The sequence below is a fragment of the Falco biarmicus genome, chromosome 6, assembly GCF_023638135.1.
Source record: "Falco biarmicus isolate bFalBia1 chromosome 6, bFalBia1.pri, whole genome shotgun sequence".
In the NCBI taxonomy this organism is placed as follows: Eukaryota; Metazoa; Chordata; class Aves; order Falconiformes; family Falconidae; genus Falco; species Falco biarmicus.
Window position 1 is genome coordinate 80,973,852 of NC_079293.1, and position 16,400 is coordinate 80,990,251.

Sequence of the window (16,400 nt, forward strand, 5' to 3'; positions counted from 1 at the left end):
ATATTTCTATATGGATATCTGTCACTCAGCAGAAAAAATCAGAATCTGCACACATGAGAACAAAGTGCCACAAAACCATGAGTTATCATAAATTTGCAGACCTGAGGGAGCTGGTCCGCTTATAGCTTTTAACTTGTGATAAACTCAAGGTAATTAAATACAGTTAGCTCTCATTCATTAAAGGCTAATCTTCCATGAGCTGTGAACACTGGAGAAAGACCTTGCAAGGATCTGATATTCTGAGAATCATTGCCTAACAACTTTGGGCTACTTAAATTGTAGCACTTGACTTCATAAACCCTCCAGTTCTTTCTGAAGATGTACGTTTTGAAGTTTAAATGTGAAAGTCATTCCTGAGATGTCTAAAAGGGACTCGGGAGGTTTTGTTTACAAAATCATGTTCTGTGTCTTCCTATGAAAATAAGCAGCTATTTTTTTTGCCATATTCAGCCCTGAGTTTATGGAATCTTTTAGAAGATTTCCATTTTTAACCGAATTTTCTGTTGTGTTTATAACCATGCATATAGTATTAGAGCTATATGGCATGCTCAAAGAACTAAGCTTTAACTCTTTTTTTTCCCAGCTCTGAGGTACATTTTCAATCATGACTAATTTTCAACAAGAATTTCGTAATTTATGAACTAGATAAGTGAAAAATGAAATTTTCATCCTTCATTAGTTTCCCTACACTTCTCTCACAAGTTTCTAAGATACAGACAATATTTAGTCATGCAGTGAAAAGAGCAACACACAATTATAGTCAGAAGCCCAGTTGAGGGACAGAATTTTATCGCTAAGAAACTATGCCATACTCTGCGGGGACAGACACCTCTTTGTCATTATGTCACATCACAGAATACTGCAGATGAATGCACCAGTTGAAGTATATAGATTTTCCCAACTCAGAGCACTCAAAATCTCTTCTTCAAGTTAGTTAAATATTCAAAGGTTATAAGAGAAGGAAGATAAACACTCCTGCCAAAGATTCATCTGTTCCAATGGAAGGGATCCCAGGAGATCAAGTCCTCCACAAGTATATCACCTAAAAGGTGACACTAAATTTTACATAGCAATGTCACATAAAACATAGTGCTGCTCCACTTCAAAATAGGTCATTCTGCTTACTTGATTGCCATCTCACTGAACATGTGAATGTTCATGTGCATGAACTAAGAACTCTCTTCTCTGAATGCACTTAATTCAGATAAAATTAAAAGACAGAGATCTTCCAAGTCCCAGGAAGAAGGAAAAGTTTTTTTTAGTATACACACTTCTATGGAAATTTTGTCTACTCAGATTCTTGTCTAAAGATCCCTTCAGGGTTTTCATTTAATCTTGTATCACTCTGCCATTCTCTGTTATCCTAAAGCTCAGAACAACTGCTTTTTCTGCCTTCAAACACAGCCTGCCAAGTTAATCTATAGTTTGCTTTTGCTGCTCTTTCTACTTTATATCACTAGATATTCTCCCCCACAAATACAGATCTGACTCTAGGTTGACAAATCCTAGCTCTTTTTATAGTCCCAAACTGATTCTTTTGGTTCAAAGCAAAATCACAGTCTCAGCTGTTTACATCTTTGATTAATCTGGATATTGCGATACGTTTTCTATTCATCTGCATGATTTAAACCCAGGCAATAAAATGTAGTTATTTCTTTGACAGTCTCATTTAGTAACTGCAACATTTTACTCACTGGTTTTAATGCTTTTACTAGTGACTGAAAAGGGTTAACCATCTGGTCACTGAAGCTTGATATTATTTCACCCTTTGAGCTTTCATCTTTAGCATCTGCTGGCACCTGTGGTTGTCGACCCTGGCTGTGTTCTGAGTCACTTAAAAGGTTTTTGAATTAAGCACATTAAGTGTAGAATCTGAGTTTTAAATACTTCTTAGTCCTTGTAATGGTCACCTCTAAGCGTCTATATCAAAATGTATATAAGTACTTTAGAAAGCATTCACCATCATAAAAGAACTAGGGAATATCATAAATACTCAGCTTTCAAAAGAGAGAGAAAAGCAGCAAAAAGGGAGAAAAATATGAGGTAAGAAACAGAGATGAAAAAAGTTTTAAAACAAGTAATGACAGCTAATTCTTTTAAGCAATGTGAAAGTTGGATAGATGGCAGTGAAAGAGAGAAGGCAGCCAGAGTTCATTGCAATACATACTTGAAGTTAATGTTTGGGTTAACTTGGCAGTAACTCATGCTAAATTTTTGAGGCCTAAAGCCAATTTGTCATTATTTAACCCCAAATTTGACCATAAAAACAGAGGAAGTATTCAAGTAAATACACATAATCATTTCATTATATGTTCTTAATTACTGAATTTTAAAGATCTATCCTCAGCAACTAGGCTATTTCCATGTTTTGTAAAACTGAGTAAGTGAAAAACAGCAAAAGAAATTGTTGTCACTGATGACAGAATTTTTCCCTAGAACTCTGAATCTTCTTTTCCATCTGTTTTTTCAATTCATATTGTCATTTAGCAATACTTAAGAGGACTGAACTACATGTAAACTATTTTTCTAAAAGAAAATATCTAAGGAAAGTGAAACTGAAAACATCAATGAAAAGGATGATGTAACAGTGGCAAGAAGACATTCATCTGTTGAAAGAGTAATTGTACTTTCGAAGAAAAAGGTGATTATTTAGAGCATGAAATTGAGCAATGTTAAAAGTGACTGCAGAACTGCAGAGGCCCTAAAACATCAGCTGCAATCTGACTGTTCCAGTGTGAAAATGGTAAGCATAATGATTTCTTTTCAGTACTGGGCTTTCTAATATAAACAAAATTGAGACCATCTAGATAACTTAAATTAAGATCAAAGGGTGAAGTGTAACCACATGAAGTAGATGCATCAGCACGTTTACCTTGGAGTTCCTGTCAGTTCATTTGTACTGACTGAAATAGTTACAGGACAGTTGTGCTAACAGGGTCATCAGGCATCTGAAAAACTTTATCCAGTCAACTGTAAAAACTGGCATTAATTGGTAATAGTTTTCTTTACTTCATGCAGTTGCTCAGTACAAAGGAACAAATCAACAGAATCACTGACACAAATTCTTCTGCTAATACTCACATGGGTTATTATTAAAAGTCGAAGTGAGTATATTTTTAAATTAAGGTGTATTTCTATGAACAAAGCTGTGATTTAAGAAGAGTCTATAGCAAGAGAAGACAAAAGCTTAGCTTTTCAATTCTGATTTTGACACTGAAACCATCCATGGTCTTGGGCACGTCTATCAGATTATTGGTACCAGATTCCTCATCCTTGAAAATGGGTTGACAACACTCCTCTCATATGCTGTTGTGAGGATTATTGTTTGTAATGCTCTCTGAGGACTGAAAACACTCCCAAAATATAAACGTAGGACATTTTTTATTGTATCTCAAAGGAGATGTAAGTAACTCTTCATAAAAATTTTGGGATTTCAGTTTAGAAACTGTACTTACTTCAAGTCTTTGAACAATTTCTCTGATGTCTTCAGTACAATTATCTGCTGCCGACAGAAGAATACATTCTCCTCTTTCATAAAATATTTTGATGCTCATTAATCCAGATGTCCATCCAATAACATCTCTGCAGGAGCAGTTAAAAACAACATTTTTTGATTCCTTTTCAATCAACATGATAAACTCATTGGAGATTCCAAGAAGACATTCAATGTCAGCAGACTGGCCAAAATCTCGTGCAATCACATTCCACATAATTGCTCCAACACTGAATAGATGTGCATCTTTCCTTGGTTTCACTTTTTCCTTTTTTTTTGCCCCTAAAGTAATAAAGCTAAACTTTGCTGAAGTATCCACTGTAGCTGTGGTAACAAAATTTTCTGCCAGATCTTTCAAGTATTCTTGACGTGTCCTTGTGGCCATGGCTCGAAATTTTTCTGATTTATGTGCCGCATTTTCAGCATTAATAACTTTGGCTAAGAGGAAGTCCCTAAAGACTGCAGACTTGGGGAAGGTAACTCCTTTAGGAATAGGTGGACCAAATGCAGGTACATCTTTTGATCGTGAAACACCAACACTGGAAACAGAAAGAAAAAAAATACAGTGGTTAATTCCTAAAAAAAAAAAGATCAGATGATAAGCAGAACTGTGATCTGTGCAGTCTATTTACACAGTTTGGTTTAGCTTTGACATGTCAATTTTCAGACATTTTAAATATACCAAAGAAAATCGATGGGCTTGCCTGTTTTTAAATGGCTTTTTTCTTTTAAATGTATAAAAGACATTATGGTTGTATCTTACTAACAAAAAAATATCAAGGATGACTTCTTAGGGTGTGACTGTCTCCTTTCTTTAATGGAATACATATAAAAATGCTTTGTGAGACATAAATGAGAGAAGTATTTTTTAAATTCTTCTTTTGGTGTAAGTCTGACTACTGTTTTCAGCTGTCACTCAGTTTTGTGATCTTAAAACTAAGAAATACAGAAACAGATTTTAATCCTCAATTTGCTACAATGAAGTGTGAAGACAAAGAAAAAGTATTGGTGTCAAATGTGTCTATAATGGGAACAGCCTGCACCTGTTTAAGTTTCCTACTCTACGTTCACCAAATTTCAAAATACCTGCAATTCTTGATATAGACAGTTCACAGAAAAATAGGAGTATTTTGTCATTAATAAAATTATACTCACAATTGATATCTACATAAAGTATTTCAACTGAAAAAGGATTTTAAAATACTGTGCAAACTACATACAACTACTGTTAGCATGACTGAAATGCAGTCACATTTTGAACGATAAACAGATATAATTTAGTAATAAGAAAAATGTAACTTACGAAATGTCATGTATTATTAAACACAAAAGAGCTACTGATAAAACGATCAAGTTTTTACTAAAAGATAGCTTAAGTTCTAAAAGACAGTAATATGACTTGGCCTCATGATGTACTTTAATTTCATCCTAAATAATGAATAAATAACATTTTTACCTGCTAAACCTAGACCATTATGCTTCAAGTCCTTATCAATATTGGCACAATTCCCAATCAGTTCAGAACTATACTTTAACCCCAGTTACCTTGCTAGAATTCATGATACAGTAACTTACATGTGAGAGTTAAGATCATCTGAAATTTGAGATGTTTTAATACTCCCCAAATGTCCTTTATGCATGTGCTTAGGGGCCATGACTCATCCCAGTGTCATATTGTCATACACAGGGATTATACAGGTTAATAGCCTTCTAAAATACTTAATTTTAAATCACTTTCTTTGAAAAAGGAAATGTGAAATACAAATTCTAAATGAATTTCTATGATTATGCCTGCAAATCTTATTTTCACTAACCTGTTATATCCCCATTTTATGCCGATAAATCAGCAACACAGAATTCTCCATATACCCATTTAAGTTTACAAACCGTTTCCCATAACTCTAGATGTGTGCAAGGGAGACCTTGGGATTTCAAACACACAAAACCGCAGAAATCTTAAACCTGTATACGTAATAACTCCAGGAAATACAAAACCATTAGAAAAGGCAGTTCCATTGCAGTCTTAATAGCAAACTTACATAGTTAAGGCTCTACTCACCTATAGCACACATTTTCAGTGCAAGGATTATGCACTTTGACTATGACAAATACATGTTGAAAGTGGGAACGAATGTTTTTTGGAGTAAAAGGAAGTGCTCCTGGCTCTTGGAAGACAATGGTAACTATGTCATTTCCTATATGCCTTTTCCTTAGCAGCTAGACAAGAAATATGCATTGAAAAATTAGTTATTAAAAAAATCACAATTTCTTCATTTTAGAAAAAAAAAAAATCCCAAACCAAAACAAATTAAGCTTAAATTTTTAGAAATAACTTTTAATTAATCATATCCTGGTTAGCTACAGATAAAGGATATCAGACTGAACTACAAAAAGATAGGGAAAGGAAAATGGGCTAAGTTCACAAAAATTCTGGTGAGTTCTATTGCACCCCCACACTAGCTCTGCCTAGTTTCTACTGATTTCTTTTTTATTCTATGAGAAATACATGTCTCTTACTTCAGTGTATCACTTCAGTAATAAAAAAATAAAGTTACATCACTTGACATTTCTCACTACTCAGTTCCCTCTTCACAATGTAGTATTTGCTTCTATATGAAAAATACAATATCACTTTCCTTTCTCAATAAACCCTCCTTTTCCATGTTGTATTTTTATTAAACATATTTCTTAAAGTTATGATCTTTATTTTTTTAAAAATAGATTATCATGAATACTTATCAGGAATTTTAACAACTGCATACTTGAGGAACAAAGCTGAGACTCATGGAGAAACAGTAGCTATTAGAAACTCATTAAATAAAATCTTATTCTTCTAATTGGTAGCTTTTATCATCAAAATATAATTAAGGAGTAATTTAAAGTACTAAATCATTGTTACAGGCTAAAACTTAATAAAAACTATAAAACGTGTCCAGCAATAAGAGATGACTTCTCTCTCTACCCCTCTAAAAACCCCAACAAAATAACATAATAAAATGTTCATTTTCCTCATGGAAGTATATTGCACCCCTCAATTTTTTTAATACTTTTTTCTTAAATACCTTTGCTTATAAAACATCCATGTACATTACTAGATGGAAAAAAGAGCTACATTTTAAATACCCACCCAAAGTCTGCCAAAGACCTTGCATTGCCAACTGATAGCATACAGACACTTAAAGCTTTATCTTAGCTCATGTGTAACTAAAAGGATACAAGAATAAATCTATTGGAAAACTTTTCCAACAGAATAAGTAACAATTTCTCTATCGGTCTGATTTTGAAGAACATAATCTTTCTATTAAAAGAGTTCTTGCTTGTATTTTCCCAGTTCCGCTAACGGTTAGTATTTCAGCTACCAACAAAAAAAGCAGTTACACATGCTAGAGCCTAAGACCCCTACATACGCTTCATTGTATCTCTCAAAAATAACATGAAGAATGGCATGCTAAAGGTAGTAAGAAGGGCCAAAGCCACAATTTTAAAGCACTCAGTATATCCATATTATTTTAAACATAACCCAAATCCCAAATTCAGATTAAAGAAATAAGACTTCTGATGAAACTTTAAAACAGATATAAGAACAGAAAATAATATTTGGTATGATTCATGTGGGTCAATGAATTTTTCAGGTCTTTAAGCCTAAAATAAGAATAACCGGCTCTTCGAGCAATTTAATTATACATACTCTTGCATACAAATTAGAGTAGAAGTAGACTGTGTGGAACTGATCACAGAACCAAGTGTGTCAGGTATACTTTAATTTGCTGAGCTAGTGAACCATACAATTAGATCATAGTAGTGAACCACAAGTTCATATTTAGAGGTTATTATCATCTCACAGGTTGGAATTTACACCACAGTTAAATTTGTAAGAAACCTTCCAATTATGAGGTACAAGGTGATTCATTTCAGCTTTTGTTATATAACTTAACTGCCCAATTATTCTTGCTATAGTGGTTCATGCCTTTGCCTAAACATTTCCCCAGAGCAAAATTACAAAAATTAGAAAGCAACACCCTGTTTAAAGTTGTATGTATTTCTCAAGACAATCACTGTTTTCAAGAATATTTTCTGCCTTTGTAGAACTCTTTGTGAGGTTCTGCTTGCCATCATAGTTTGCTTAAGAAAGAACAGCAGTCAATTCATAAAAGGTAAGTTTTAGAAATGTTTGAAATGTTACTAGAAAAAATCGTATTTTCAAAATTATGGCAGTTCCCATATTCTGTCCCTAAACTTTTTTTCAAGTGTTTAAACCTCTAAAGAGGCACAAAAATAGGAAACAGGAAGCCATGTCATAATTTTTAAGAACCTTACCAACCTTGCAGAGATCTTAGTGACTTCTTCAACATTTTAAAATAAAATCAGTGTAACACTGTTACAAATAACTGTCATGCATAAGTGGTCAGTGAACTTCAACACAATGCAAAGGCAAAGCACAGTTGTGGCTGTGCACAGAGTATCATAAAGCAAAGAACTTCGGAAAGGGAGAGAAGTAAACTGGGGTGATCTGGAACATGGAAAGAAGTGCTCTGGATAGGATAAAGTAATAGGAAAAGAATAAAGCACTGAGAAGAAGGAGGGAACACATACTTGCCTAGGAAATGTGAGATAAGGATAGCATACTGAAAATGAAAAAGGAATTGAAGGAAACCGGAACTAAGCAAAACGATTTGTAAGAAACCCTTCTCTAGTTTCCATTCCATAACCTAGATTTTCCTCCCAACTTTGACCTACAAGGTGGTGGGGTTTTTTAGGTTCTCAGTTTCCCCTTCCTCTCCCATTTTGAGGTCTGCTCAGGTTTGGAGTTTTGAGGGTTGTTGTATTATTAATCCTTATTTTTAGCTGCCTTTCTAACATACTCTGAAGAGTCTCATACCAATGCAGAGCACAGTAAGAACTCTCAACAGGGTGCACAGATTACAGAGGGTTACTTACAACAGGGAGACATCAAACACACTCTGACATCATTCTAGTTAGCAGTCTAAATTGGCATGGTAGAACTTGAAAATGAACCAAATCAAGTACTATAGGCAGCCAAGAGGACATCAGTGACGTTTTATGTAAGACCACAAAACATGCAAAGGGGAGACTGGTAAGGAAAACATGTTAGAAAGGCAGAATCCATTAAATTAAAATTATTTATACCAAGTAATAGCTACTATATTAATTCTGAAATTAAAATGACTCAATTCTTAATTTTCAGATATGCATCTCTGAAGAAAACTACCGTCTTAAAACTTAGCTTATTTACAGGTTATGTCCATCCATAAAAATCTACCCACTTCTGTGGAATTTTAAATGCCTAGTCAAACTGCGAAATAACAAGGAATTCTTGTTGAAATAGCAGTGAAATATATTCTTCACTCAATTACATAATAAAATGTTAAGAGTCAAACAAGTAAATCTTCAAAATTATTTTAATACATATCTAAAATAAGTGGTTTCAAAGTTTTACTTTAACTTTGTGTTCTTAACCAGTACCAAAACCAGAAACAAACGGCAAAAGATATTTCATCAGATCTGGTTAAACCGAGTTTGGTATAACCACATCTTGTTATCCCAACTATTTTAACAGTAGCTTATATTCAACAAGCTTATTTCATTATTGCATATCTGTTTCATTTTCAGGTTTTCATTAAACCTGGTGAAAACTGATTATTTGAACTGATCTGGATTAATTGGGTCTGACTATGTGTACGCAAGCAGACTGCAAATGTGTGAACGGGAAATTTGCAAGGGAATGATTTGGAAAGGGACATCACAAAGGTAAAGTTTAAAGGGGAAAGGCCTTGAGCTATGATTTGAAGAAATGGCCAGTAAAGGAAAAGGAACTGGCCACACCAGGGCTGGTAGTCTTTTCTGTCCTAGGGAAGGAGCAGCTGACTTGAAAGTTCCCAGCCTATGTTGCAGCCAAAGTGAAAATTACCTTGCTCTTTGGATCTCCTGCTGGCTCTAAAACTAGAGGGATGTCCTGATCAGGGACCAAGCAGGGCGTAGTTATGTCCTGGAAGAAGCAACAAACAATTCTGGTGTGGCCTATTTTTGGCTCACAGGTATTTGGAATATAAGCAACGCTTAGTGCTTGCTCATTGAAGGCTGTAGTCCTAGATGATGAAGAGTGACTCAATACCTTGCCCAGTCATTACCAAACAAGGGACGTCGGGATAGGATGCAATAACCTCATTGCCAGTACATACACAATATGCTAGCAAACAATAACTATTGAATGGGGGTCTTCATTGCTAACATAACCTACAAGGAAAATTACCATGGTCCCTAAGTTACTTGGGTGTACAGAGTCAGTGAGCCAAACCCTGAAAAGAGACAAACAACATTCATATTCCACAGCACCTGTAAGTCTCTCTGTCTTGAACACAACTGATGCAACTGCATCTGTGGTCTTCAGCATCTAAAATGCCTCAGGGAAAAAGACCTATTCGAATTTCATCCTTGCTTGTGAGAAATAACACTGTTGATACTTTCCACACTTCAGTATGTATTTTGGAACTAAACAGTAATAGAAGAAAATTAAGCAATGATTATAGATCCCTTTTGCACATTAAGGCTGGCTAAATTCTGGTCATTTGGGTGCACTTGTCGTATTTTATTAAGACAGTGTCCATGCTGTGTAAATACTGCTAGATCCTAGCACCTAATAATAAAAAAATAATGTGGTGGATCTTCAGATAGGCGTAGTACTTGAACGTGGAAAACTGCCACATTATTTTGATCCCAAGAAAACCATGAATAACAACACATGGTGTTCCTACTAAATATTGAACCTGATAAAGTGACAATGATGAGAGCTTACTAAAACACTGTGGAAAGGAGTGCTTGTTGCTGGGGAAAACCATGGAGTTAAAATTCGAATATTTTGCTGTACACAAGAATTGGCACCTGACTATAAAGAAAGACAGATAAGGAACTGATAAGAATGGAAGGAAGGCACAGGAACAAGTGAAAGGACAGTAACAAGGGGTGGCTGAGCAACACAGCAGCGAAGCTGACAAACAGCAAACAATTATGAAAAGTAGTGGATCATGGCAAGAGGATATCCTGTTCTTACAAACAAGGGAAAGTCATGAAAGACAACAATAAAAGTACTAAACTCCAAGTAAGGCCTTATTTACTGTCAGTGCCTGTGATTAGCTATGAAAATATTGGGTTTTACCTTCTAAGGCATGCTCATTCAGTGTCTTGTATCTTCTTAACAGTGTACAGTTTTCCCTATTTACATGTGCTTTTAAGTCAAAGATTGTTATGACTGATTACAGACACAACAACCCTAGTGTGTTTATTAAATTAATTCTGTATTGTAGTAAGATGTAAGTGAAAGTTTAGAGAAGTGGAACAATCTCCAATCAGTGATGATGATCTGATACCTTGATTACTAGCTACTGGCACAGCCGAGTGTATGATAAAGCTGATACAGCTGAACATTCTGTCTCTTGACAGCCACACATTTTAAGACATGAGTCATCTAAACATTCATATTATTCATATGGTGAAGAGTTTCTGTCTTTTAATTCCTAATTTGGTTTCTATAAACCATATCTAAATCCTAAGCATAATGGAGTAAAATTTGCAGTTGTCTTAACTGTTCACTTGAAACAGTTCTTCAGACAGTTCAGAACATTATGCACTATTTATAATACATAAATACATCATATATTTTCTTCCATTTTGATTTTCATACATGCTTTCTCAAGAATTTTAATCACTTTCTTTTATCTTTTTCTTGCTGCCTTGACACATCTCTTTTTCTTCCCACAAGACCTATTGATAGGGTAGACATGAAAGACACAACTCACATATGATTCAACAATCAGTAACCATCTTTTGTACGCTGTTGAAAAAGAAAGTGAGATAGCATCTTTATTTCATTACAACCTTCCAAAATGCCTGAAATCCGTGTATCTTGCATGGCAATGAGAGAATATTCTAAACCTAACTAAATAAACCCAACACTTATTTCTCCAGAGCTAGAAAAATGCATAGTAGTAGCAGCACAGAAAGTCATGAACTATCATCAGTCTGACCTATAAGCAATTCTGCTAGGGTTTTTTAATTGTTCACGTTGATATATTATACTAAATGCGCTTGTACTTTTTAATTCAGTTGCAAAAAATATCTGAGACAGGCAAGACAGAGTAACCTTACTGGTGCACCGCACACTTTGAATGCTGTGCTGTTTTTTAGCCATCCTTAATGCTTTAAAGCTATTCTCAATTATTATATAAGCAAAAGGAATTCTCCAGAAATAAGTGCATTGCAGTTTTCTGTCTTCATAAGCAGACACCTTGAAGGATACAGTTAAGCATTTATTACTAAGCTGACACATTAATAAAAATGTCAAGATCTGTAATATAACAAGGATTAAGTGAAATCGTTCTAAAAATCTTATTACATGCTTATTTTAACCATAAGACTATTTTTAAGCTTCATTCAATTCAATATTTAAAACACAGATCAGATATAAATTCGGTCCAAATTCAAATTAACTCATTCACCACAGGCAACATTACCTTTTCATAATATCATGAAATGGGGGAGATAGGGTAACTTCCTGAATTATATAGTACAAAAATCCTATGAGATTTCTAATACCTTACAATATTTCAAGGAGGAAAAAAAAAAAAAAAAAAAGAGTTGAGTCATGCTTCATATAGAACAATTCAGGTTTATATCAATATTACTTTAAAAAACCCCTCAATGTCAAATATTTATAATGTAAAATTACAATGAAAAGTTCAAAAACATACCTGTTGCCTGTTACTGGGCATGTATGGAAGCATTGTTGATACATGAAACATTAATTCATAATCTTTATAGGTAGTATAGAGGGAATGAGTTCCTGTTGAATCAGCTGAAAATTAATTTAATTGCAAAAGGTCAGAAAAACAGAACATTCATACTGCTGTTTAGGACACCACTCTGCATGCTACAATTTAAATCTATTAATGCAATTTAAAACTTTTTTCAATATAGCACAAACAGTTTGCATCAGCTCAAGCTCTACTCTTTAGTTTCATGTTATGACATAGAAGGGTCCTGCAAGAAATTCCCCAGAGTTTGCTGTCTATGAGGCCAAAATGATCTAATTTTGAATATATTGACATTTCATGAAAAAAAAAAAAAGAACAAACACTTAGCTACTTGAGTATAGTTTTATATAATATATATTTTCATTATTTAAAATGTTAATAAGGACAACTGACTAATCTCATACTTTACCAAAAAATAATCTGACCATACTACTTCAAATCTGACATTAAAACACATACTGCAGATTAGACATTTTTTAAACACAAAATACGTACATGATGCACTGTAGTACAATGTCAAATATTTTATCAGGAATTTTCAGATTCTTAAACAATTATTAAAATAATTTTCATATAAGATATGACTTAATATTTTCTTTTATTTATATCTATAAAATAAATAAAATAATATTTATTATTAATAGACAGTATTTCAGAATGTCTACAGTCAAAGAGAGGAGGTTTACTCTGCAGTCACAAATTAATCCTTTTAATTCACCTTTAATATGCATGGATTATTTAAGCAGATACAATTAACTTTAATGCAGGAGGTTGGGAACACCCTATTGAGTCAAGAAAACTATCAATCTTTCTTCTCTTTTTCCATGTTCATCCATTTATTTTTAATATAGTTGTATACTCTCTACACCAATAAGCATTCTCAAGCACTGTCTTCCACACACTGGTTAAGGTTTTGGGGTTTTGTTTTGTTTTCAGTAGTAACTGAATTCCAAAAGGAAACTGATTAGCCATGTTAGTTCTCTGGTTAGAAGCATATAAACATACATTTTGAGTGTAAAATTCAACAGTAACCATACTGAATCTGCAGCACTAAATCTGAAAATATTTATGCGTGTATATAATATTGAACACATTTCTATTACAACTGGCTTCATCAGTTATGTTTGTACAATAATAAAATGTATTAATACTGATGTAATATAAATTACAGTTACATAAAAATAAGGAGCATAATTTCCATCAAAGTTTCTTACTTAAATGTTGCTTAAAAAGCAAACATTATTGCACTCTTCTATTTTAAAACCTTTGTTAAAAATCTAATTCCATTATAACCTTTCTGTGGCATTTTAGAAAGACAGTTTTGAAGAGACAGAAGGATGAAATAAATTGTATTGTGAAATACAAATATCTGTCTAAACTACACTGACGTCAGCAACCCTATTCCCTGACTCCTCTTGCAATTAGATAGATAAAGTCAAATTATCTTGAACAGATACTGCACAAAACAGTCCCTTTAAATACTTATTACAGAAAGGCAGATTCCTTACCTTTAAACCAATGTTTTCCTAATGCAACATCCTACTTAGCTGAATACTTTTGATTTAGCACCTTGACTTTGGAAATGAGCTAGCAAATTTAGGAAGTTTTTCTTCTGAAATTTAGTCCCTGACACTAAGCAAACTGAAATCTTCTAACTCAACAGATGCTTTACTGAACATCTACTAAGGCCTACTATGACTAAATTTACATAGCGGTTGCTACTACGAACATTACTCTGCTAAAAATTTTGGTGGGAATAAAAAATACATCTGAGCTGACAATTTTGCACCTCATTCCTTTCTGAACATCAGTTTTATTTCACAAAGGTTGAGAAAAATTGGCTAAACTTTTTTTTGTGCTTTTTTCCATAAAAGCACCTTTTACCAACAAAAGTGAAACAGCACTATTTACTATTTTCTATTTACTATTATACCTATATCTATAGGTATAAAATTGCAAAGTTTCCTCAATTTCTTTTACCTTCAATTCTCTCTTTACAGGTATAAGGGAATTAAATGTCAACATAATCCAGTCTTATCCATGACACAATCCATAATTAAAGTCTGAACATTATAAACGAGAATATTAATGTTCCAATAATATTTTCGTTCCTAATTTTTGGTAGATTGATAGGTCTTAAAACCTGTACTAAACAAATTATATAGTGTTGAATTGGTAAAGTTTCCTCTGATTTTCTTATTTCTTGATCCTGGGGATTTAGAGTTGCACACCATTAAAAATGCACTAAAGAAAGGTAGAAAAGAGTTTGTAGTTAATATATTCCCCATGTTCTTCACATTTGCACTGGGTTTGGCTTGGATGGAGTTAATTTTCTTCATCGCAGCCATTATGGCACCATGTTTTCTATACGTGATTACAACAGTGTTGATGATATGCCAGTGTTTCAGCGATTGCTGAACAGCACTCACACAGCACTGAGGCTTTCTGTTTCTCATGCTGCCTCCCACCTTGCGGGGTATGGTAGGGGTGGGCAAGAGTTTGGACTGGGATGCAGCCAGGACAGCTGACTCAAACTGTCATATTCCATACCATAAAGCATCATGCTCTGCAGTGAAACTGGAGCAGGGGGAGCTTTTCCATGGTAGCTGTTGCTCAGAGACTGGCTGGGCCCCACTCTGCTGACAGTAAGCGGCAAGTGATTGCCCTTCCACCCCTTGTTTTGGCCAGGTGACGGCAGGGGGGGAGCTTGTTGGTTGGTTGGTTGATTATTGTGATGGTGGGTTGGTTTTTTGGGAGTATTTCAGGGGGGTGGTGTGTATTGCAGGGGGGCGGTGTTTGGTTTTTTCCTTTCTTTCCTTCACTTATTGAAATGTCTTAATGTCAACTCACAGGTTTTTCCTTGCTTTTGCCCTTCTGATTTTCTCCCCCGTCTTGCTGAAGGGTGAGTGAGCAAGGAATTGTGTTGGGGTTTAACTGCCAGACAGGCGAACCCACCATAACATTCTACATTCTATATTCCATAAGAAATAGACCAATTAGCTACTTATCAAAATATTGAATAAATAGACCAATTGTTTTTAAAAAACAACATTTTAAAGAAAAAGCCCACAGCTGGTCAACATTTGAGAACAGAAAAACTTAATAATTGGGAACCCTACAAAAACCGAGCAAGAAATATTATTGAGACATTATGCCTACCAAAAACATAGCTAACAGAGATGAAATTATCACAGTATTCTGAACCTGCAGGCAGTCAGATCAATGTATTATCCAGTTATGAATATGACACGCAGTAATACTTGTTCTGTGTGATTGTGCGTTTCCCCCCGCTTGCCCGGACCACTCAGTGATCTCAGGGATCCCCGTTAGGCCGTGGCCTCTGTTTAACCAGTCGGGCAGTTAAGCGCCCCTTGACCGCACCAGCAGCTCTCGCCTGGCTGAGGTGGAGCACGGCACTGACTGTACCAGAAACTTCTGTGGCCTGGCAGAGGTGGGGAATGAAAGCAGGGATAACCAGTCATCCCATGACAGCCTTGGAACATTCCTGACATGAATTGTAGCCCGAGTTGAACAGTACCATTGTCATTGGAATTCTGAAAAATTTCCAACTCAGATTACAGCCAGGATGGAATTTTACAGATGACTAAAGCCAATCATCTCCAACCCTGTAAGAGTGGTCCTAAGTGAGACCCCCTGAGCTCTCCTGGGCTGCAGCGGGCTGCAACCTGCATCTCCCTCGGTGGGAGTGGGAGTGGGATGCTGCTCAGAGCTCGCCAACCCCCACGTCTGCAAAGTTAGGAGGACAGTGGCTGAAAGCTGATGACAGGAGCTGGGCTGATACCCCTGTTCCTCGAGGCTCAACCCTTCGCCTGTTGAGAAATGCCAAGGCACTCAACATGAGCATTTCTCTGAACTCAAGGGGAGCTTTTAACAGGTGTACCTTGGTACATTTATATACATCCTGGTTTCGGCTAGGATAGAGTTAACTTACTTCTCAGTAGATGGTACAATGCTGTATTTGGATTTAGTACAAGAATAATGTTGATAACACATCATTAATGTTTATTGTTAGTATAAATATTACTTAGCAAGACAACAAGGAATTTTCAGTTTCTCCA

At 35.0% G+C, this 16,400-nt stretch overlaps 1 protein-coding gene across 8 annotated transcripts in view; it reads right to left on the reverse strand.

Moving 5' to 3' along the window:
* SIPA1L2 (signal induced proliferation associated 1 like 2) overlaps positions 1–16,400 on the reverse strand; it is a 151,891-nt gene that overhangs the window by 53,850 nt on the left and 81,641 nt on the right. For 5 of the 8 annotated variants that reach the window (XM_056343722.1, XM_056343721.1, XM_056343723.1 and 2 more), the window contains 4 exons: positions 12,259–12,362; positions 9,423–9,500; positions 5,553–5,710; positions 3,456–4,032 (listed from right to left, as the gene is read on the reverse strand). In XM_056343722.1, the coding sequence (XP_056199697.1) occupies positions 3,456–4,032; positions 5,553–5,710; positions 9,423–9,500; positions 12,259–12,362 (917 nt within the window). The remainder of the gene's footprint in view (positions 1–3,455; positions 4,033–5,552; positions 5,711–9,422; positions 9,501–12,258; positions 12,363–16,400) is intronic. The other 3 variants (XM_056343725.1, XM_056343726.1, XM_056343727.1) reach the window with 1 other exon arrangement.